The 25026-nt window shown below is 37.0% G+C and overlaps 1 protein-coding gene across 4 annotated transcripts in view; it reads right to left on the bottom strand.

The window, feature by feature from the left end:
• The window catches only part of TASOR2 (transcription activation suppressor family member 2), a 69782-nt gene that overhangs the window by 22301 nt on the left and 22455 nt on the right, over window positions 1-25026 (bottom strand). For 3 of the 4 annotated variants that reach the window (XM_060097564.1, XM_060097565.1, XM_060097566.1), the window contains 14 exons: window positions 23286-23431; window positions 22894-22989; window positions 21724-21796; window positions 18625-18716; window positions 17264-17401; window positions 16987-17117; window positions 16886-16905; window positions 16686-16785; window positions 14515-14615; window positions 10821-10924; window positions 7608-7680; window positions 7451-7513; window positions 3479-4198; window positions 308-553 (listed from right to left, as the gene is read on the bottom strand). In XM_060097564.1, coding sequence (XP_059953547.1) covers window positions 308-553; window positions 3479-4198; window positions 7451-7513; window positions 7608-7680; window positions 10821-10924; window positions 14515-14615; window positions 16686-16785; window positions 16886-16905; window positions 16987-17117; window positions 17264-17401; window positions 18625-18716; window positions 21724-21796; window positions 22894-22989; window positions 23286-23431 — 2103 coding nt within the window. The remainder of the gene's footprint in view (window positions 1-307; window positions 554-3478; window positions 4199-7450; window positions 7514-7607; window positions 7681-10820; window positions 10925-14514; window positions 14616-16685; window positions 16786-16885; window positions 16906-16986; window positions 17118-17263; window positions 17402-18624; window positions 18717-21723; window positions 21797-22893; window positions 22990-23285; window positions 23432-25026) is intronic. The other variant, XM_060097567.1, reaches the window with a different exon arrangement.

Here is a 25026-nt window from a genome sequence, read left to right as displayed (position 1 = left end):
GATGCTACTTGCTTGTGAATTTAGTCATAAAAAAGGCCATTTATACTTTAACTCTGCTAAACAGTTCATGTTCAGGCTTTCTGCAAGATGAAAAGTAGGGTCTAATTTGTGAAGGTATGAATCTTTGCACTTTCTAATTTATTCACAATGGGAAACCAAGTTACTTGTCCTGTCAGTGTCTGACCTAAAGAAGACCATAAGAACGTGACAGATTTCAACCGATCTTATACTGTTTCAATATGCTATCTTATAATCTCGATTAGTCTGTATTACGGTGTTGAAATTTATAGGAAGAGAAATTTCTTACCAGGTTGTGGCTGCTTTCTGATTCTGGGATTCTGATTGCCTTTTACTATATTTACCCTCTGTTTTTGTGGAGATTTCTTCACAGGTGGCTCAACCCTTGGAACAGTTTTGACTGAAGATGTCTCTCGTTTCCTTGCCCTTTTAGCATTCGTTGACACTGGAACATCTTTAGAAATAGGAGCTCCTTGGTTTTTCCTATCCAATTTGGTTATCTGTCCAAACTGTGCAGTCAGCACTTCAGCACCTCCTGCAGAAAAGACACCGTTTTTTAAGGGGTAAGGGGCTCACATGTTTATCAGCATAGCTTTCCTTTGATTTGTTTTGGGGGGGTAACTTTAATAAGGGGGAATAAAATATAAAATTTGGAGTATTTCATTAAAAGACTTTTGAGCTTGCTAAGTGTTGGTATATATCCCTAATTAGGATTAGGAGAAAAATATCAGAGTAATAACTTTATAAAAACAAGGCATGACTTAATTTTTTAAAAAGATTCCATAATCTTTGCTGACTGATGTGGCAGGTAAGGCTGAACATGTTAGCTCACAGCACAGGGTGACGGATAATTCAATTTACACAAAAGCGACACAGCTCCCATAAAGCCATGTGGTTAAAACCATGATCACACTGTAGAGAAGAGACTGCAGGTTCACAAAGAGCCATCTTACATATTTTCCTTCACTACACCTAAATATCAAAGCTTTAACACTGCCTGAAAAATCATCTCTTAAGACAGAGGAAGGTACATTGAAGAAAGTCCTCTTCTGATTTAACTTCCTATAAATTATAATTGCTCATTTCTCCTACAAAATGCTCAGCTTTACTTCTCACAGGGAAGGAAGGAAAGAACTAAAGGTGGAGGCACATGAGGAGAAAAAACTATTAACCACCTGCTTGTATCACACGCAGAGAGTATTTCAATCCTTTAAGAGTTAAAAAAAATGTTAATAAATATTCCCTGTGAAAACGTTTTCCCCACTGACTATATAAAATAATCACACATGTGAATGTTTGCAAATATTTTAAAATCACATTATATGGAAAATACTATGTCTAATTGATTGAGAACAGAAAACATATTAAACACTTTCAGAATGTGATGGTTATTAGTGAAATGTAGAAAAGAGACCAATTTCATTTTATTCTTTTGAAGGTCAGAAAACTAAATGGTTTTTTAAAAAAGCTTTTAGACTCTCTTAATGTTGTACATTTCCCTGGGTCTAATTATTTTCTTCCCTACTAAACTATTAAAGGCAATAAAGCAGCAGTTTTATTTGTTTTTAGAGTAAGACTTCTGATTTTATACCGGTTACAGTTTCTAAAATTTTTAGCATAAAAAAAGGCAAAATATAAGTCAAGCAGGAAAAGTGTTAAGACTAAATTAAGAAGAGAAAGAAAATAAGATGAGATGATTAAGACTAGGGGAAGCGTAAGGTGTGCACGGACAGGAGGGGAACATCTCTCACAACCTAGGTCCTGCAAGGAAAAGGAGAAACACGAAACAGGTGATCCTGCAGGGACTGCCCTGCTTATTTGCATCACTCAATGACATGTTTCTCAAGCTGCATGCAATAATCCATGGGTGTATTATAAAATAAACTTAATGGGCTGCAACCAGAATTCTTTATTAAATGAAACAGAAGATATCAGATTGTATTACACATAGTTAGGTAAGTGTTTTCTGAAATAGTTTCAGTATGTATGAATTTGTGTATACTGGACTACAATATACAACATATTTCTTTTCTTTTCTTTTCTTTTTTTTTTGAGTTTTTGTGGTATTATATTTAGTCATCTTGGCTGGTTTAATCACATCGTTGTTGTTGTTCATTTTTTGGCCACACTGTGTGGCACATGGTGTCTTAGTTCCCTGACCAGGGATCAAACCCATGCCCTGTGCAGTGGAAGTGTGGAGTTGTAACCACTGTACTGCCAGGGACGTCCCTAAAACATATTTCTTATAGTGGATGAAATTAAAACACTTGAGAAACAGTGACAACATATATGTTGAATTATAGGTAATTTAGTTAATACCTTTAAAATGGTTCATATAGAGAAGAAACCCAATATGGCTGGCCTGGAATTTGTGAGGAAATGTAGAGTGTGAGTCGCTGCGTCATACTGCCGTTCTTTCTACCACCCTCCTAAACACACACACACACACACAATTTCTCAAACTATACTTGGCCAGAAATAACTACTTGTTAAACCACAGGGTAAAATCTTAATTATCTAGGATCCTCGGGATCCACACACCTCCAGTGTTTCTTCTTTAGGCATCAAAATTTTTAAATTCAAAATACTGTAGATAGGGTTGGCACATTTTTTCTGTGAAGGGCCAGACCTCAGTCACAGCTGCCCACCTGTGCCAGCGCAGTGACGTACAGAGACAACAGGTAATGCCTGAGGGGCCCTTTGGCCCAAGTCTGCTCACCTCTTCTCTCAGGGGTCATAGAGCATAAGTTCCCTAGTTTCAAACAAAATATGCCACACGTAATCTGAGATGACTCTAAGCCAAAATTGTGTTATTTGTTGTGCTCTGTTCACTGAAGTGCATTTGACTAACATTAAATGGCTCTGGACGCTGATTCTCCCTCAGTTTTCAGGGGGCAACAAAACCACTTGAGGAGCTGTTTCAATATATATGTCTCGAGGCCACTGGACCTTGTTTCAATAGGTCTGTAGTAGGATCCAGGTGACCACTTTTAAAACACACAAAGGATTAGAAATTCTGCCCCAGGATGCTCTAGCTTTGGAGGGTCCAGGCACTTTTCCCCCTCTTTAAACATGTTCGGGCTACCACTTATCAGTTTTTGCCATCTGTTCTTAGTGTGCCTGATTTTAGGAGATCCTCTTCCTCCACTCGAATTTGTCCGAGGACAGTTCAGAAACTGAATGACCTTATTTCTTAGACAGGTAAGTAAATAACTGAGTGATGATTTGAGCAGTTTTACAAGTGAAATACAAGCTTTTGGTGGGTGGGCTTTTATCCTATTTCTTGATTTTCATGTTATCTAGGTTAGTGCTTCTCCAACTTTAGCATGCACACAAATCACCTGGAGAGAGCTAACGGACAGTGTCAAGCTACAGTCCAGGATGGTCACACAGGAACAGGGTTAACACACAACAGTTATTACTATATGCTCATCTGAAAATCCATACAGACCATGCTTACCTCTTTTTCCTTTCTGAGGAAACTGTCCTTTGACTAACTTGGGAGTCGTGGGAGAGTCTGGACCCTTGTTTACTCCAGCAGGAGTTCTTTTGGGAAAGGGACGGCACAAGTTCACCCTTTTACTCTGTACCACAGGCAGCGTGCTTGCTTTTCTCTTACGCTGAACTCTCAGATTTGATGCTGGACTTAGTGGGACCAGAGCTCCCTGCCTTGCTTTAAACATCTCTTCAGAATTCTTTTGTGTTTCTGTTTCTTTTCTTACTTCTGCCTCTGACTCGTGAAATTCAGGATCTGGAGTCATAACTAAAGAAAATCCAGCATCACAAATTCCATCTGAAATACAAGGAGACTGAGGACACTCTGCCAATAAGTCTAGTACAGTAGATACTTCCAAAATGTACCCATTAGGATCTGAAAAATAAGACCTCAACTGAGTTAAGGACTGTAAAGGGCACTTTTCAGCTGGAGGAGTCAAGTCAAAACCACTGGACACTTTGCCAAAGAATGCAGTCTCTTTAATTCCGTCCTGAGAAGCAGCAGTCAATGAAGGACTTTTGTCCACCTTGTATAGTTCTTGGAAATTATGCTTTACTAATGTGTTTAGACAGATTCCTTTTTCAGGAAATGATTTCTTTGCTTCCAGCAGGGCACAATTAAGGGCAGGTAAAACAGGTACCACCTTCAATGAGATGTCATCTTCAACTTTCAAGTCTTTCAGCCCTAAAATACATACACATGTATTAAAAACCCAAAGTTCTTTTTTTTTTCAAAAACATGCAGGAAAAAACGCTTTAGATTACAAAATTATAGGATGGTTAAATATGATACAGTGTTTCAAATGGTAATCTTAACAGCAATTAATAGAAGACTTATGGATGCACTTAATCAACATATATTATCTCCATATATATGAAAACACGCACACACAGAACCAAAAAAGAGTCACTCAGATGGGATCACCAGGTGAGAATGAAGAAGGCAGGCCTGCCTGCAGCTCCATCTCATCTGACCAGGAGCCCAGCGTGAGCTCAATGCACCGGCATTTAGAGTTGGCAGAATTACTTTTCTATTCTCATTTTCTGCTTTTAAAATATATCTAATCTGTACCTTATATGACCTACTTCAAATTCTCTTAAGAAGGTAGTCACAGGTGCAAACTTTCAGTTATAAGATAATTAAGTACTGAAGATGTAATGTACAACATAATAAAAATAATTAACACTGCTGCCGTTACATATGAAAGTTAAGAAAGTAAATACTGGGACTTCCCTGGTGGCGCAGTGGTTGAGAATCCGCCGGCCTTTGCAGGGTACACGGGTTCGAGCGCTGGTCTGGGAAGATCCCACATGCCATGGAGCAACTAAGCCCGTGCGCCACAACTACTGAGCCTGCGCTCTAGAGCCTGCGAACCACAACTACTGAGCCCACGTGCCTAGAGCCCGTGCTCTGCAACAGGAGAAGCCACCACAATGAGAAGCACGTGCACTGCAATGAAGAGTAGCCCCCGCTAGCCGCAACTAGAGAAAGCCTGCAGCAACGAGGACCCAACGCAGCCAAAGAAGGAAAAAGAAAGTAAATACTAATAGTTCTCATCACGAGGAAAAAAAATTTTTTTTTCTATTTTCTTTAATTTTGTATCTGTAAGATATGATGGATGTTCACTAGAATTACTGTGGTAGTTGTTTCATGATGTATGTAAGTCAAATCTTTATGCTGGTAAACCCTAAACTTATACAGTGCTGTATGTCAATTATATAATATCTCAATAAAACTGGAAGAAACTAGAGTTACAACACAAGCCAGTTGAACTAAAAGAAAGTAAACCCTAAGTAACCCCCAAGTCTCATGGTAACTACTGGTATATATGTCATCACCTTCTCTATCAAATGAAATTTTTTAATATTATGTAACTAGACTGACTAGTCTATATTTTACTTCCTCTCCCTGGTTCACTCTCTGACTGAAATGCTAGTTTTTCAGCAAATCAATACCCTAAAGGAAAACAGTACAGGGAAAAAAGAGAAAAGGTCAGGTCACTGAGAAATAGGTAATAAAATCCTAGAAAAAGTAATTTATCAGTAATAAAAAACCCACAGATAATAAAGACCTTTGGTGCCTACTAAACTGAAGTATGAATTATACCATTCTTTTTAACGAAAAAGTAACTGCAAAATTAAGAAACCTAGCTGAATACATTTATACTTGAGCAGGTATCAGGAAAAGAATGGCAAATAAAAATAAAGAGGAAAATGTGGCTAGCCATTAAAATAAAAATTCCTTTCTCTGCAGTTCATTTAGAAAGTAACAAGGAAAAATAAAACATGACAAAGTTCTTATGTTCTACTAACAGTCCACAATAAAGCAGTAGTTTTCTAGACAACTTCATTATTTCAAGAATTTGGAAAGGCAGAAGTCAGAACGATTTGTAACAGGCTATTATGAAATCTAAGAAAAAGAACTTTTTAAGTCTGCTAAGTGAAGAGTCACTCAACTTAAAACAAATAACGACAGCACTGAACATTTCTGAGTGACCAGAAATAGAAAAGTGTCTTAATGAACTAGAGGAGGCTGTGAACATTGAACACAACACTCCAATGTTTACTCAAAAAGAAATCCTGTGCTGTTCAACACCAAATGGTACAGGAACTAATGTTTCTTATTCAAGTGGTAGTGTACACCTAAAAATAAGAATAAAGGCAGAGCTCCTGCATACGGAGGGAGGCAGTGCGGGAACAGAGCTGGAAGCCAGCTCAGAGTCAGCTGTTTGACCTCAAGTTTAAGGGGCAAGTTTAAGTTTCAGTTTCCTCGTCTTTGAAATGGTCATAATAAAAATACCTACTAAGGGCTGTGAAATCAATTGTGCCTAGCAGAATACCAATGTAGTAAATGCTTGAAAAATGCAAGCAGCTATTGCCATTATGTTATTATAATTGGTAATATTTTGCTTATTCCAAAGAGGTGATGCCAGTAGTTCTCTGCTTCGAGTAGCTGAATACAATTTAAAAACATCAATTAAAAAAATTTTTTTTGGATTGGTTGTAGCTTTATAAATACTATATACTATATACAAATTATGTTTAAACATACACAGTGTGATTATAAAACAATGAGGAAATTTTCGTCATATGACTAAAAGAAATGACTCATTTACTTTCATTTATTTATTTGCTCAGCAAGCATTTATTATTTTTTAGGTGCCTGACATTGCTAAGCAGTAGGGATGCAGTAGAATACAAGAAAGGCAGGCATTAAATAGTTATAAAAATAAATATTTAAATTATATTGGTGAAAAGCCTAGGGGTCCTCATTGAAGGAAGAGTGGTGATGTGAATAAATAAAGTAATATTTAAACTGACACCTGACAGCTATGGGTAAGTGGCTAGACCAGTGCTTCTCCTCCAATTTTATCCATTATCTACCCCCACCAGAGAGAGCCTTTCTAGACTTTGTTTCCTAACTGCCCTCTGAAATTCTAATACCACAGATATACTGTATATCTATCTACATACTGCAGGAGCAATATTTTTTGCCCCTAACAGGCAATTCCTGGTCCTGGCTTGGGGGGTGGTCAACATCATCCGATCAGGGGGAAGGAGACAAGTAGTCCAGAGAGAGGGAAGTGCTTCTGTGAGGACCTTAAGTCCTACTGACTGAGAGAGTATGATAAAACCATCTCCTAGCTCTTGTTGTTCAATAACAAATGAATCCAGTTTTGGACATGCTGAATGTGAGGACCATCTGAGACATTTAAGTAGAAAGAAATGTCCATACGCAGGTGGATATCTGAGCATGGAGCAGACAGGAAAGGATAAGCCTACAAAGAAAGGAGATGAAGGATTAACCAGGGAGAGTAAAGGAAGAAAGTTATTTAAGAGAAGAAAAGAGTCACCAGGGTCATATGCTGCTGAGAGTTTAAGATGAGGACTGAAAAATGGCCCACAGGTGCTGTGAACTGCCAGTCCTGGTCCTTACCTGCTGACGGGGATGAATGGAATAAATGCAACCCGTGAAGACCCATCTGCTCCTCTCCAAAACCTACACAGAATGAGAATCAGAAGAAAAGTGAGGTTGCTGATCTTATACAACAAAAGTAAACATACTGAAAAACATTTTTTCGAAAAGTTCTTACTTGTTTCTGACATTAAGGCTGACGACGTAAGTAAAATGAAAAATTCTCGATCTTCTAAGCATCTGATGATTGCCTTAAACATAAAATAGCAAGAAAGAAGATTCAATTCCTCTCTCCTTCTCCCTCTACCACATTGTTCAGTGATTTTTAAGCTCATGAAAAGTTAAAGAAAAAAATTCTTGAAATGTCAGTATTTATGGGAATCAGGACAATTTTGTCCCCAGTATCAGAAACTGCAAGTTCCTTAGCATTCAAGTAATCTTGGCCTTGTTTGGCCTATTATATGGCTACATATAATAAATAACTAGAACATCACGGGTTAGTTTTAGGATAGTGTTCAACTACATAACAAATCAATCAGAAATGTCTTTCATTTTTTTCATTGACATGTTGGACATTTCATACTGCTAAGTAGCTGCTCTGTTCCCATTTAGCCACTACGAATTCAAGGTCAATCAGACCTATGATTAACATGTTAAGCTCATTTTAATACAAAACATATCAGAGAATCCTGGAACTAGAAAAACTGGAAGATACCATCCATTAAAAGAATCCTTTCTACAGCTTCCTAAGAGATGAGTAATAAAAGGAAATAACATCATTAGGTCCCCCGGTTATAAGAAATGCAGATGAAAATAAATACTTCTTTTTTCCCTCTACCACAGTCTTCAGTGGCATCTTCAGTCATTCTAAATCACAGAGATAACAGCTCTTCTTACCCATTAGTCACCATTTCAAAAGCCTATATGCCCTTAACAAAGATAAAATTCAATGTCATACAATAATTTGTCAGTTAAAAAAACAGAATAAAATATACCACTTTATAAAGTGATAAAACATACTTCAAAAATTGACAGGTCATAAGCCTACAAATACGATAAATCAATAAATTATTCAGCAACAACTCAAGTACGAAAAAAAGACTTCTAATTATTTATTGGAACTAATTATGAGACTGAAACTTCACCCACAGGAACAATCACTATTGTGAGTCTCCATACATTTCTATCACAGCCTCTATGCACTGGCTGGTTTACATTTTTGTCTCCTACAGTCTTATAAGTTCCTTGATGGCAGGGACTATTTGTCTTTTTGCTTCTGGCACACAGTAAGCACTCAAGAAAGAATTACTGAATAAATGTATCAACAGTTATATATACCCATATCTTTGGTATTTATCAGCAAACAGATGTAATTCTTGTTTTATTTTTTTATCGGTGTAAAGAGTAAAAGTGACAATAATTAGTTACATTATTCTGAATTTTAGTTTTGTAATGTAGATGAAAGTAAAATCCTGTATCTGCTTAAAACTGTACATTTCTTTATTCCAAAATATGTGCAAATAAAACAAATATGTAGTGTATCTTGTTAGTCTCTCAAATTATACACTGAAAGGGCTATATAAAATTCCTATTTTAACCTTTGTGGGGAAAAAAATCATAGAATCTTTGAAATATCTACTTCCAGCCTTTTCCATTTACACACAGAAAAATCCAGCCATACATGTCTTTACCACCTTTTAAAGAAGAGACCTTCCTCAGTACTGTTCTTGAAGTCCAGTGTTGGAGGTACAAGGGACATTTACTGCTCGTCCACTATACACCAGGCACCAAGATGTCAAAGATGCTTAAGACATGATACCTACCCTCAAGGAGCTCAATGTCTAGGTAGGGAGACCGATATGTAAAGATTATTCATTATAAAATGAGGCAGGAAAAGCAGCCTGGAGCACTGAGAGGGAAGGGCCTTATGTGATAAGTAATTTCTGTAAGTAATTAACACACAAGCTGTGAAGTAAAGCTGGGCACTGAGTCTCCTGAGTTCAATACCAGAAGCACTCACAAGTAGGCCCTTCACTAATTCATTTTCTGAAAGTATCTTTGAACTTTCTTCCTTTTAATTTCCAAATATAAAATGAACTACACTACTTCAAAAACACATAGCCTATAATCCCAGTCGATATTCAGTGGTTATCTGCTCAGCATCCTGTGTCACCCACTGCACCTCCTTACTGCAGAATGGGGGGCACTGACCTCGCACCCAGTTCTGGAAGGTGGGCTCTGAGTGGCCTGAACTAATCAGTGTGGGCCATTCCCTTTCCAGTTACTGTTGAGAGACATGCAGATGATGGAACTGGTCTAAGGACATAAGCCATGGTTTGGAGGACGGGTTCTCTCTGGATGCAAAAAGGAAGCACGCAGCCCTGTCTGGCAGCCTAGGACAGAACTATTGCACAGAGGAGGGAGAAGCTGAAAGAAAAAGAGTCCTGAGCAAACAGCACTTGAACTTGCTTTACCATCTAAAACTGAAAAGTAAGCCTAACAAAGCTCTTTATTGTTTAAGCCAGTTTGAATTTCTGTTACATGCAACTCAAGCATCTTACCTGACACTACCCCCAAGGCAGCTCACCTATCTATTCTGTTAATTTACTGGTTTCATACTGTCTACTATGGGGATAAGTCCGTTGTGCCACTAAAGGGCTGAGCAGACTTGTTTGGTCACTTCCATCACGCACACCATTTCCTTTGGGATGTTTGGGAATCACTCACTATCAGGTCAGCATCTACTCCTATCCTCAGACCGAGGAGCCCTGGTTAACATAGTGGAGAGGTCTTTGGATGTTACATATTTCTCAGTAGAATCATGCTTTTCTACACTACGAAAACAATAGAAGCAGCAACTTTTCTTTCTTTATACACCTATGTGTTGACAAGGGTCACTTTTAAAGAAATATCCCACAAATCAATCTCCTTTGATTAATGCAGAAATACTAGGGATCTACTCAATTCTTCCATCATAAAACAAAAACAACAACAAAAAAGGATTTGAGAAAAACTGTCCTCCTATACTTAAAACCAGGAGTATGAACTGACTAGTGAGACACAAAAAACGTAAACTAAGATACAAAGGGGATGAACATGTTAGCCAATAAATATCATGTCAATAAATATTAAATGATAAACATCCTCTTAAGGGAATTTCCTGGCGGTCCAGTGGTTAGGACTCGGCACTTTCATTGCTGTGGGCCCGGGTTTGACCCCTGGTCAGGGAACTAAGATCCCACAAACTGTGTGGCGTGACCAAAAAAAAAAAAAAACATCCTTTTAAGGAAGCTAAAACAATTCAATCTAGGCAGAGCCAACTAATAAATAGATATCAATTTCTCAATTTAAGGAAAACATAACAATAATATTTTAAATTGATGATTCTTACCAATTGCTCCCTTTTAATGTACTCTGTTAGTTTATCTACTTTCCCCCCTTGTTTGTTGGACAGTTCCACCTCATACAGATTGAAGCACATATCTTGGCAACAGACTGTGGAGAAAATCAGAAACACAGAACATTTCTTCTTTTAAAATGCTATTGTGAAAAATTCCGTTTCTCCCTAGACCACCGTGTGGCTGACAGGGTTGGTCTTGGTGCTCCGGCCTGGTGTCAGGCCTGAGCCTCTGAGGTGGGAGAGCCGAGTTCAGGACACTGGACCACCAGAGTCCACCCGGCTCCATGTAATATCAACCGGCAAGAGCTCTCCCAGAGATCTCTGTCTCAACGCTAAGACCCAGCTCCACCCAATGGCCAGCAAACTCCAGGGCTGGACGCCTCATGCCAAACAACTAGCAAGACAGGAACACAACCCCACCCATTAGCAGAGAGGCTACCTAAAATCATACTAAGTTCACAGACATCCCAAAACACACCACTGGATGCAGCCCTGCCCACCAGAAAGACAAGATCCAGCCCCACCCACCAGGACACAGGCACCAGTCACCTCCACCAGGAAGGCTACACAAGCCACTGAACCAACCTTACCCACTGGGGGCAGACACCAAAAACAAAGGGAACTATGAACGTGCAGCCTGCGAAAAGGAGATCCCAAACACAGTAAGTTAAGCACAATGGGAAAACAGAGAAATAAGTAGCAGATGAAGGAGCAAGGTAAAAAACCATCAGACCAAACGAAGAGGAAATAGGCAGTCTACCTGAAAGAGAATTCAGAGTAATGATAGGAAAGGTGATCCAAAATCTTGGAAATAGGATGGAGAAAATATAAGAAACATTTAACAAGGACCTAGAAGAACTAAAGAGCAAACAAACAATGATGAACAACACAATAAATGAAATCAAAAATTTTCAGGAAGGAAGCAATAGCAGAATAACTGAGGCAGAAGAATGGATAAGTGACCTGGAAGATAAAATAGTGGAAGTAACTACCGCAGAGCAAAATAGAGAAAAAAGAATGAAAAGAACTGAGGACAGTCTCAGAGACTTCTGGGACAACATTAAAGGCACCAACGTTTGAATTATAAGGATCCCAGAAGAAGAGGAGAAAAAGAAAGGGTCTGAGAAAATATTTGAAGAGATTATAGTTGAAAACTTCCCTAACATGGGAAAAGAAATAGTCAGTCAAGTCCAGGAAGTGCAGAGAGTCCCATACAGGATAAATCCAAGGAGAAACACGCCAAGACACATATTAATCAAACTATCAAAAATTAAATACAAAGAAAAAATCCTAAAAGCAGCAAGCGAAAAGCAACAAATAACATACAAGGGAATTCCCATAAGGTTAACAGCTGATCTTTCAGCAGAAACTCTGCAAGCCAGAAGGGAGTGGCAGGACATATTTAAAGTGATGAAAGGGAAAAACCTACAACCAAGATTACTCTACCAGCAAGGATCTCATTCAGGTTTGATGGAGAAATTAAAAGCTTTACAGACAAGCAAAAGCTAAGAGAATTCAGCACCATCAAACCAGCTTTACAACAAATACTAAAGGAACTTCTCGAGGCAGGAAACACAAGAGAAGGAAAAGACCTACAAAAACAAACCCAAAACAATTAAGAAAATGGTAATAGGAACATACATATTGATAATTACCTTAAATTGTAAATGGATTAAATGCTCCAACCAAAAGACACAGACTGGCTGAAGGGATACAAGAACAAGACCTGCATATATGCTGTCTACAAGAGACCCACTTCAGACCTAGGGACACATGCAGACTGAAAGTGAGGGGATGGAAAAAGATATTCCATGCAAATGGAAATTGAAAGAAAGCTGGAGTAGCAATTCTCATATCAGACAAAATAGACTTTAAAATAAAGACTATGACAAGAGACAAAGAAGAACACTACATAATGATCAAGGGATCACTCCAAGAAGATATAACAATTGGAAATATTATGCATCTGATATAGAAGCACCTCAATACACAAGTCAAATGCTAACAGCCATAAAAGGGGAAATCAACAGTAACACAATAATAGTAGGGGATTTTAACACTCCACTTTCACCAATAGACAAATCATCCAAGATGAAAATAAATAAGGAAACACAAGCTTTAAACGACACATTAAACAAGATGGACTTCACTGATATTTATAGGACATTCCATCCAAAAACAACAGAATACACTTTCTTCTCAAGTGCTCATGGAACATTCCCCAGGATACATCATATCTTGGGTCACAAATGAAGCCTTGGTAAATTTAAGAAAACTGAAATCGTATCCAGTATCTTTTCCAACCACAACTTTATGAGACTAGATATCAATTACAGGGAAAAAAAACTGTAAAAAATATAAACACATGGAGGCTAAACAAGACGCTACTAAATAACCAAGAGATCACTGAAGAAATCAAAGAGGAAATAAAAAAATACCTAGAGACAAATGACAATGAAAACATGACCCAAAACCTATGGGATGCAGCAAAAGTTCTAAGAGGGAAGTTTACAGCAATACAATCCTACTGCAAGAAACAAGACAAATCTCAAATAAACAACCTAACCTTACACCTAAAGCAATTAGAGAAGGAAGAAGAAAAAAAAACCCCAAAGTTAGCAGATGGATAGAAATCATAAAGATCAGATCAGAAATAAATGAAAAAGAAATGAAGGAAACAATAGCAAAGATCAATCAAACTAAAAGCTGGTTCTTTGAGAAGATAAACAAAATTGTTAAACTATTACCCAGACTCATCAAGAAAAAAAGGGAGAAGACTCAAATCAACAGAATTACAAATGAAAAAGGAGAAGTAACAACTGGCACTGCAGAAATACAAAGGATCATAAGAGACTAATGCAAGCAACTATATGCCAATAAAATGGACAACCTGGAAGAAATGGACAAGTTCTTAGAAAAGCACAACCTTCCGAGACTGAACCAGGAAGAAACAGAAAATATAAACAGACCAATCACAAGTACTGAAATTGAAACTGTGATTAAAATTCTTCCAACAAACAAAAGGCCAGGACCAGATGGCTTCACAGGCAAATTCTATCAAACATTTAGAGAAGAGCTAACACCCATCTTTCTCAAACTCTTCCAAAATATAGCAGAGGGAGGAACACTGCCAAACTCATTCTACGAGGCCACCATCGTCCGGATACCAAAACCAGACAAAGATGTCACAAAGAAAGAAAACTACAGGCCAATATCACTAATGAACATAGATGCAAAAATCCTCAACAAAACACTAGCAAACAGAATACAAGAACACATTAAAGGGATCATACACCATGATCAAGTGGGGTTTATCCCAGGAATGCAAGGATTCTTCAATATACGCAAATTAATCAATGTGATACACCATATTAACAAATTGGAGGATAAAAACCATATGATAATCTCAATGGATGCAGAAAAAGCTTTTGAGAAAATTCAACACCCATTTATGATATAAACTCTCCAGAATGTAGGTAGAGAGGGAACCTCCCAGGAACTGAATCACAGAGCTACTCTACACCTTTCACAAAAGATCCTTCTAAGAATTACTTAAGGGAAAACAGAAGTAAGAGGGCGAGACAGAGAGTGCAGATGCATGCGTGCATATGTGTATGAAAGAGAGGGTGGAAAATAACTGGAACAAAGCTCAGGACATGCAGTGTACCATGACAGCTGAACAAACCTTTGTGCTCCATGTAATTCTGTTTTCTAAAAGCAGCTTCTGGTAGTCTGTTTTTCAAAGACGACACTTTCATTACATACTTAAAATCTAGTTCATGTGGTCTAAAAAACAAAATAACAATATCATGTAATATAATAAACACTGAAACTACAGCTTCATAAGTTTTGATTTTCTAATATAAAGCAAACAAAAATATTATAACCACAAAAAATTCTTAAATCTATAAACGCCAGGTCAAATAATGCACATATTCATAAATATTATAGATTTTTGAGTATGTGACCTCATAAACCATGGTCTGCAAATGTGTTCACATTTTCTGAATACATGTATTTCTGTTATAACCAAAATATCCAGACATGTGGAAGAATTATGCATATTGGAATGAGAATCTTCTAGAAATTACACTACGTAAGAGTTGAAAACTTTTGATAATATCGGACTGCCGACCATGCAGTGCCACAGGATGAACCGCAGCCAGACTTGCATCATTTCCCCTGACTACCTTTTCCTTCTTTAAAACTCATCTTGGGGCTTCCCTGGTGGCGCAGTGATTGAGAGTCCACCTGCCGATGCAGGGGACGTGGGTTCGTGCCCCGGTCCGGGAAGATCCCACATGCCGCGGAGTGGCTTGGCCCGTGAGCCATGGCCGCTGAGCCTGCGTGTCCGGAGCCTGTGCTCCGCAACAGGAGAGGCCATGGCAGTGAGAGGCCCGCGTACCGCAAAACAAACAAACAAAACCTCATTTTGAAATACTTGTAGACTTACAGATGCCTCCTTTCCCCCCAAATACTTCTTAATGTGTACCCTTAAGAAAAACATTTCTTTATATAACCACAAAACAATTAGCAAAAATCAAGAAATTAACAATGATTCAGGACAATTTTTTAACCTGCAGACCTCATTCAAATGTTGCCAACTGTCTCACTAAGGTCCCTTGTAACAAAAGAAGGTACTTTTTTCTGGTTCAGGATCCAATCGAGGACGCCACATTGCATTTACGTATGTCTCTTTAGTCTCCTTCAGTCTGCAACAGTCTCTTAGTCTTTCTTTATCTTCAGTGACCTTGATATTTTTGAATAATATAGACCATTTATTTTGCAGAATGTCCCTCAATCTGGGCATGTCTAACATTTCTTCCTGATTAGATTGGCAGGAGCACCACAGACTGATATCGTGTTATTCTCTGTGCATCATATCAGGAAGCACATGATGTTTATTCCTCTCCTGGTGACATTAACTTAACCACTTAGTTAAGATGGTATCTGCAGCTTCTTCCATTGTAAAGTCTTTATTTTTTCCTTTGCGAGATATGTAAATACCATCAAACTTTCACCTACTATATCAAGCCTCCATTGATTATTATGATGTTGCCAAAATGTGATTTCCAAATTCCATCACTCTTTCTATACCTATTAGTTGCACTCTATAGTGAGAAAGAACTTTCCCTTCTCTCCCATTTACTTATTCACAGAATACTTAATTTTTTCTATGGGCTACAAATTCCCTCTCTCTTCTTAAAAAAGGCCAGTAGGAAGTAAATGATTTCTAATAGCACACCAGTTTTCATTTTCTTTTTCAATTAAAGCATGCCTAACTTTCAACAGTTTTGGGTGCAAACTAAGAATAGATTAAACAAAAAGGTATCACAAAATGCCCTTCACAGTTCTCTCTGCAGAAGCAATATTGTAATTCGTCATAATGCAAATACATGTAAAAGCTACTCTAATACTAGTCTAGGAAAATCATGTGAAAATTAAAAAACTAGATACTGCAAATCTTATTAAGACTCTAATACAATTCACTGGCTAGGATCTGTTGCATCTGTTATCTAGGCAAGTCCAATTTGTTTCTTGGGGAAAGTCAAACTTCTAGCATCAAATAAATCAATTTAGCCTGAGAGATCATTTTCCCATAAATGGATTAAGATACTAAAATAGAAAAAGTGATTTGTCAAAGATTATAAAACTAACTTATTTCAAGGCAACGGTCAGATTTAGATCTGAATTTAGGTCTCCTGTGTCATGGCCCTGTGCTCTATACATCTCCCCAAGAGTAATCTAAAACCAAGTACAGTTGCTGTATTTCACACCAGTGCCAACAAGCAAGACCTCAAAATGACAATCAAAAAAGTATACAAGCATCAGTAAAGGCACTCATTCAATACTTACAGTTGTTTTGGAACCACTGTACCGTAAGAGGACCAAAGAGTTATATCACACATCAGACAGCCTTGGATAATTAATTTCCCTTTCCATGGAGAGATGAGAACTGTAAGAAATGAGGGTAAGAAAGAAACTGATTATTTTATTTATGAACAAAACATTTACTTAAAGGAACAGCTAAAAGAACCAATAAAATAATTTCTTACCATTTTCTCTGAGTTCAAATCTAGGGGGAAAAAAAGAAGAATATTTTATAAGAGCACAGGAAAGGAATCCAGTAAAACAAAGTATGCACGTAATTACTTACATGCTTTTACGATTATGAGCTGGTGCTGCCATCTTTTTAGGTTCCCTGTACTGAAAAGCTACAATCACATAAGGACATATCTGTCTGGGTCGCTCAATAACAGTGCTGCCTGAGAGTTCATAGAGGTAATACTGAAAGAAGCAAAATAAGTATTATCAGGGTAATACTACAGAATTCCACGTGCGTCAAGTTTATTTCAACCCTACCCAACCCTAAAATTTAACTCATTAGATTTAGAAATGTACATTAGAAATGATTTATTCCCAGGTGACTATACCTGACTCAGTTCAAAGGTGCGAAAATGACTTGTCTTGTGAGAAACCTTGTTAGTATTTACAGCCACGTGGCAATCATAGCCAGAAGATGGGCTGGTATAGTTAGTTGTATAATTCTCAGACACAAACTTGACTTTTCCCTAGAATGAAAATATTAAGACTAATCAAATGTTTTCAAATAGCAATAATCTTACTCTAGGATTTATTTAAAAGTAGCCTGATAAGGAACATATACACATGTTTGCTATTAAGGTCCCGCCTCTTCATCAATAGGACCACCAAAGGCAATGCTAAGAAGACAAATAACATAAATGGTACTTCAGTGAGCAATCGAAACCTGTATCCTCTCCCCATCAAACAGCTTATGATGTTGGGCAGGGCTGGCTTCTAAGCAGTAAAGTAAGGAAGACTGAGAGCATATAGGCAAAAACTAAACAGCAGTATCCACCAGACAGGGTGGGATACGGGGGCACGAAACCAATGGTGGGGCACAATCTGACATAAGCAAAAAATGTTTGTTATCTGAGCTGACAGGCACGTTGTCTGCGGCAGAGCTACAGCACTTATCACAGAGCAGGAGAGGGAAGAGTAAGGGAGGGAAGCAGTGACTATGAGCCAATGCAATGCTACTTTCCCTCCAGTTCTTGGGGACAAATTTTGGAATATGAAGAGTTCACACTCTTAAAAAAATCAGTAGTGATAGGCTTATAACCAAAGAACTTAAGACAGTAGGAAAGCTAAAACAAAAGTAAAAACAAAACAAGACCACAGAATATGTCCTCAAAAAGCCCCCCAACCTCTAAAATCAGAGTTTTCGTACTATTTGAGTGAAAATTCTAATTGTGTGATTCATTTATACTGGACTATTTAAGGGCATTAAAAAATTTCTGAGATCATCAGTTGCAGGTGCCCCATGAAACTGTGAACAAGGTCTCAATGTTTTAGAGATTAAAAAAATATATAAAGGCTTCTCATTTTGACAATTTAAATCAATGAATGTTGCTTTCTAAATTCATCTCTTATAACTGAAATCACATTGCTTTATAAGCAGCTACTTGTTTTCTGTTATTGACTATTTAAAAAGTGGCATTGTGGGACAGGGTGAGAGGAAAGCTTTTCACTGAATACCTGTTGTATTATTTTGAAGCTTTTTTTAAAAAACATATTCATAGATCATCTATTAAATGAATTAAAAAAAAGCTCTGTCCTTAAAGGAAAGCAAAAAGCAGTTTTTTTTCTGACTTTAGATAGCTGTCTTTGGCAAGGACTATGTGTAGCAAATGATCTGCAAAGAACATTATCACAGACTGATAATCTTTCGTTTTTAAAAGAAAAATTACATAGAAGCACATTTAGTCTTTACCTTAATTAGATTAAAAATTACAACATAACCAGACTTCCCATGATACCAAGGTCTTGCATGAAGATAGTCTGAGTATTTGGAAATGTATACACCTATGAAAGTATAAAAACAGATTAATTTACACTTTAAAAAGATTATTTACACATGGGTTACCTTTAACTGAACAAGACAACACAAAAGACAAATAAATGCTAACATTAAAAAACTATTTTGCAACTGCTTACCTTTTAAAAAGTATTTGAGATATTCTAAAGGTATGGAAACATTAGACCTAAGATACAATATATCTGTTCGACAACCAAGTTTCTATTTGGGTACGGTAAGTGAAAAGGGATGAGTATCACATTGTTGGAAAAGTTTTCGTGAGTCTGTTTTTCCTCCATGCAATCATTCAGTAAAAAGGCCTATAGTAATCCGATTCTCAAGTTATTTTTTGCAAAAAATCTCAGTAAGTACTCATATTTAAGAATGTGTGCTGAGGTCTACTACACTGCAGCTGTGTGCCAGGCACACAGATGCAAAGGGATATACAATGAGGTCCTGCCTTCAAGCAGCTTATTGTACTTGGCTGTGAATTCCAGGGAGGCGGGGGTTATATTTGTTTTGTTCACCACTGTAGCCACATAACAGCCCACTGCAGCTTAACAGAGAGAAGTGAGTCTCAAGAGGGGCGAGACTCCTTTAAGTTATGACAGGAGAGGAGGATCCCCACACGGCAGCAGCAGTGAGAATAAGGAGGAAAGGACACATTTCAGAGATATTCCTGAAGTATCTCTTTTGAAATATAAAAGACAATGGTGAGGACATGGATAGAGCAGACAGAGCAATAAACTTGTGGCCAGAAGATTGGGTTCCAGTTCCAGGTTTTTCACTTTCTGCTAATAATAACCATGTGGCTGAGGAGTATGTCACTTAAGCAGACGGGGTGGGCATGAGTCACAGATACATAAATCACAGGGTTCTCAGGAAGATTTAAAAAGATCCATAAACTTTTAAAACTATAATACACTACAGTAATGTAAAGGATTACTTTCATACACAGAACTATCCATTTCTATTTGAGCCCAAAACTATACAATACACACAGGCAGTAGTGCTATTTTATTATTACCACCAGTACATGTGATGAAGAAGATTGTGTATTTATAGGAGCAATCCAGCCTCTATCTACTCCACCACCCTACTGAAGCCAGCCTCTCAAACATCAACAATAAACTCATGTGATTTCAGTAAAGCAGAAAAATGGCCTTAATTTTTAGAGATGTAAGCTGAGGTGTTTGCTTGTAATTCACTTTCACAATTTTCAGAAAAAAATTTTTTTTAAACAAATGAAGAGAATAATGCAAAACATCTGTTAAACGTAGGTGATAGGTATATTATACTATGCTCTCTACTTTTTCTATGTTAGCATTTTTCATAATGAAAAGAAGGGGGGGTTAAAAAGAGTAGGGGAGAAGAAAAAAAGGTTTTAGGTAAACTGTTATTGGGGTTATGAACTTATCCCCTTTCATGTCCTTTAGAAGAGCTGAACAGAAGTTTAAAAAAACATTTGTTTTACACAGAGTTACCATATGAGCCAGCAATTCCACTCCTAGGTATAAACCCAACAGAAATGAAAAAACATGTCCACATGAAGACCTGTACAAGAATGTACATAGTAGCATTTTTTATAATCGCCAAAAAGTAGAAACAACCAAATGTCCATCAAGTGCTGAATGGATACAGAAAATGTGGTACAGTGGAATATTATTCAGTCAAAAAAGGAATGAAGTACATGCTACAATACAACGTGGATGAATCTCAGAAACACTAAGCTAAGTAAAAAAGGTAGTCACAAAAGGTCATATATGATTCCATCTACATGGAATGTCTGGAATAGGCCAATCCATAGGGGCAAAAAGTAAGAGTACTGGTTGCTTAGGCTGGTGGGAGTGGGGAGTGACTGATGAAAATGGTGTAAAATTGTTTGTGCTGATGGGTGCATATTCATGTTAGTGAATATGCTATAAAAAAACAGGTGAAATGAATGGTATGTGAATGTTATCTCAATAAAGCTGTTATTTAAAAGAAATGGTCAGCAGGAATGCAGCCATGAAGCCCAATAATCCTTCTCAGTGCTGATCTCCAACTTCTGTAGCATCTGACCCTGATAACACCCCTCCTTACAGCCTTCTGTTCTCTGTGAAACTCCACCTCCTGGTTCTTCATGTCCTGGACTGCTCTCAACTCCCTCTTCCTAGCCTTGCCCTATGGCCCCATCCCTTGCTCCCATCACCACCTGAAAGTTGTTCTTTGCCATCTTTGCTGCCCCATGTAACAATGTTTTTGGCTTCAACTAACACCCACCCGCTGCCACCTTGAACCCCAACCTCCAGTTCTAATCCCTTTTCCAACTATTTTTACCACCAGCAGGACAGCTTTCAGAAACACTTATGACCACCTCATTATTTCTCAAATTTAGCTCACTGAAGCAGTAGTGTTCATTTAGGTGTAAGCTCTGAGCTAAGCACTTGACACAGCCTCATGTAATCCTCACAGTAAATCTAGATGATAGTTTTATCTATTTTACAGATGAGGAAAGTGAAGCTTAAAGAAATTAGTGCTAATCCACATTCTTGACAATAAGATTACCTTTCTCTTTTCGCTCAACAGCTTCCCTACAATTTCCTCTCCTCCGTGTCTCTTTTCTACTGACAATATCAATGCAGTGTAAGTTGAAAACCTTACATCTGACTACTTCCTTTCTGTTACTCCTCACATTCCAGTTGCCAAGGTGCGTCAGTTCCATCTATTCTGTGTTCCTACTGCCATTAAGATCATTCAGAAGAAATCCTCATTAGCCCCAGATGACTGCACTAAACTCTTGGCACTGAAAGATACCTTCAGTACCTTTTCTAGTCCAACCATCCTTTTAAAAAAGATAACTCCTATTAGAAAACCTTAAGTCTTAGACTCAAAGCTCATTTATATGTTTCAAGGGCTGCTTCCAAAGATGACTATTTATCATCAATGAAATGATCATTTAACATAGGTATCTTATGTAACTAACTAAACCCCACTTCACCTTGTAAAAGAGATCCCTTTTCCTTACAGACGTACCTTTCCCTGGGTCACCCAGAGTGGTGATAGCACTGCTGCCAACACAGAGTCCACGCTGACATACCAACTTTGCCTTAAACAAAAGATTGTACTTTGCTTATCATATCGTTCTTGGGAGGGTCAATGAAATAACTCTATAATCTATATACAAACTTTCAAAATACAGAATCTGTACATTGTATGCATTCATGGCACAAAGTAAGCTTATGTAAGGCAATTGTGTTTTAGTTAATATTAACAGTTCAAACTTTTTCATGAAATTTTATTATTTCTGTTAACAAAAAGTGTCACCAGCAATACCAAATTAAACAAGCTCACAGGTAAGTCCTCTCTTGAAGATTTCTTTTTCAATTACAGCTTGGGAATCACTAAATTTGAAAATGTCTTATCCCCAAATGCCTTTTTTTTTTTTTTTTAGTATGAATCCATAACATATCTTATTTGGAAGTTAAATAAACTCTCTAGTATTATGATATAATCCATAAGTTATATGCTAATGTTAATTATTCTTTAGCAAATCTATCCCTGTTCTTTAAAAATCATGACCCCAACCGAAATACTACCTTTGAATTACTTTAAGTTGGATTATAGATCTCTAGCATTGCTGAACTGTATCTAGAAGCCACACACATCTCTGGAGACATACCTGCACACAGTAGTTTCCTTCTCCACAATTTAGGTACAACCAACAATATGGATGTTCAATTTTCAAAATAAGGCGTGAAACAATTCCAAGTAACTAGAATGCTGAACGTGTTTATCTTGTCCCCAAAACCATCTAATTTAAACTTGAAAAACCTCCACAAGAAACAGAAAATATCTATCTAAACAATGATCGAGAACAGAAAATATCCATTCACTCCATTAAAAGTCATTATTAATAATTAAGAAATCTGTATTAATCAAAATCTGTATTAATCAAAACCATGAGCTTGCAAATGTATTCAAGATAAAACTAAAGAAAACCTATGAAAAGTTGTAGAAATCAAATCTCTTTCATGACAAACTTTCACTGTCATTTACATTGCCACCAAACTAACAAAAAAGACCGATGAACTGGTAGTCTTACAAACTTTATAGACCTAAAATACCAATATTTAACTTTAATGATATAATGAATTTTGTACATTAACATCACAAAATTACTTTTCTATGACCGAATTCCCTTACCTGATTTTCAGTTTCAAACAGAAGAAACCCGTAAGTTTCTTGAAGTTCTTCGTGAGTATAGTTACTTGCTTTTTTTTCTTGGTAAAAAGTTTTGTACTGTATAAGGAGAGAATAATCAAATGTTATAAACATGTTATTTTGCCTTGAAAATTCATTTTAAAAAATGCATCATCTGAATTCCTCCTGCTAAAAGACTAATGAAATTTATTATTTTTCTATTCCCTAGAATATATTATAATTACCTTTCAAGTGACTATTTCTAAGGATCTTTTATCTCAGCTGAAATGTGATAGCTAAAAAGAACTAGGCTTATATATCAGAAATAATGGGTCTGTTTCTTTAAAACTAAAATAAAACGAACACACAGACACAGTGTGTACCAAGCACCTCACCTCATTTAAGAAAATGTCATTTTTCACCAAAGTCACTTGACTGTACTGAAAACCATGCTCAGATGCAGAGTCCAAGTAAGAAGTATGGAGAATTGAAACTGCCCTCTGGAAGAGAGAGTCTGAACTCAAGGACACTGTCTCAAAAACTGTAAAACACAAACAAAAATAATGCAACTGTTTAAGATAACCAAAGGATGGGGAAAAGTGGCACACTAAATATCACTGAATACTGATACAGGAAATAGATCATCTATGATAATAGGAAATAATCATCTATTTCCTTCCTGTATAATTAAGACATTTACAATGTGTCTTGGCTACCATTTCTGGACTATCTTAAAAGATCTCACATGTGAAAATAACCTAAATGGATTATAACTGAGGGTGAATTACTTTTAATGCAAGAATAAATCCCTTTTGGTTTAAAGCTGGGTGCTGTAACCACACTGGGTAAAAAGCACATGCAACTGTAGTGTCAAGTTGGTGGTCAGCTACTGCTTAGACCAATGCTTCTCATTCTTAAATTTTTTTAAACCTAAGCCACATTTTGATAAACTTACCCTTCCTGTCTTCTCACCAAATCCCCAAGGAAATCTGTTAGGTTCCTTGGAAGGGGCCTACTACTGCACACTCAGCAAACACATTAGAAATCATGTTTCTTTGGGGCTTCCTCACCAGCCTGTACATGTCTATTAAAATTTACTTCTTATGGGCTGTATTATAAAATCATCATTTTACAAAAATAAAACTTTATTACTTTTTTTGAAAGTGCTTTTTTCAAACCATACCCATGTGCTATCCCAGAGATGCTGGTATACCCCTCCAATGAGAGGCATGTTTCCTAATTGAGAACTACTGGCTCTATCCAGTAATTCTCTTGATTGAGCCCTTGTGGTCTTGATTTTACGAGTCCTCACTTAGCAAAAACTGAGCCTAACGAGTTCTCATAACATTTAACTATTTGATTTGTTTACTCCTTTCTATTTACATCCTCTCTATTCTCTTTAACGAGGTTGGGGGGAGGATACACACTGATTATTTGTAAATAATAGAGAGAATAATTTATGTAACACTGGAAGTTTGGGCCTTACAGTATAAATAAGTACATTAATATGGCTTCCTACTTACACCAGGACTCTGCCAATTACACTAAAGTTCAAAAGTTAAAGAAAACATAAGCTTTTTAAATTAAAATTAATTTATGAACAACAGATTAAAAAACCCTAGACTATTACAGAAATCAAAACAAACATTTCAGTAAAATTAATTTGGACTAAACTGTCTTAATGCTTCAATTCCCAAGGTAATTTAAAAATGATTTTGATAACAATACTTCCTAGTATCAAAAAAAAAGATTATAAATAGCAAGGAAAGAAAGAAAAGAGGATGAAATACTTAAGAATATTCTGAAGTTGGCACATCTGATCTATATCGATTCTATCTTACTTTTATTTTTCCTCAGTTTCACCTTCTCTCTTTCAGCATCAGTATACCAGTGCTGTGAAAAATATGGATATTCTAAAGAGATTCAAATAGCAGAACACCAGTGATAACAATTAAAAAATTATGGCTTTCTTTAGCTACTTACTCAAAACAAACTGGGAAGCCTACGCACTGCAAATTCCTTTTACAAATAATCTGTACTGCTAGCTCAAATGCAAATCAGGATTCCTTTAAAAATTATAATTTTGGAAACCTAGTATTTAATTTTTTTAAAAGGCAATATAATATTTTAAAAATC

Source organism: Mesoplodon densirostris, chromosome 4 (assembly GCF_025265405.1).
Source record: "Mesoplodon densirostris isolate mMesDen1 chromosome 4, mMesDen1 primary haplotype, whole genome shotgun sequence".
NCBI lineage: Eukaryota > Metazoa > Chordata > Mammalia > Artiodactyla > Ziphiidae > Mesoplodon > Mesoplodon densirostris.
The sequence above is the reverse complement of the archived record's forward strand: the minus strand, read 5'-3'. Positions and strand labels throughout refer to the sequence as shown.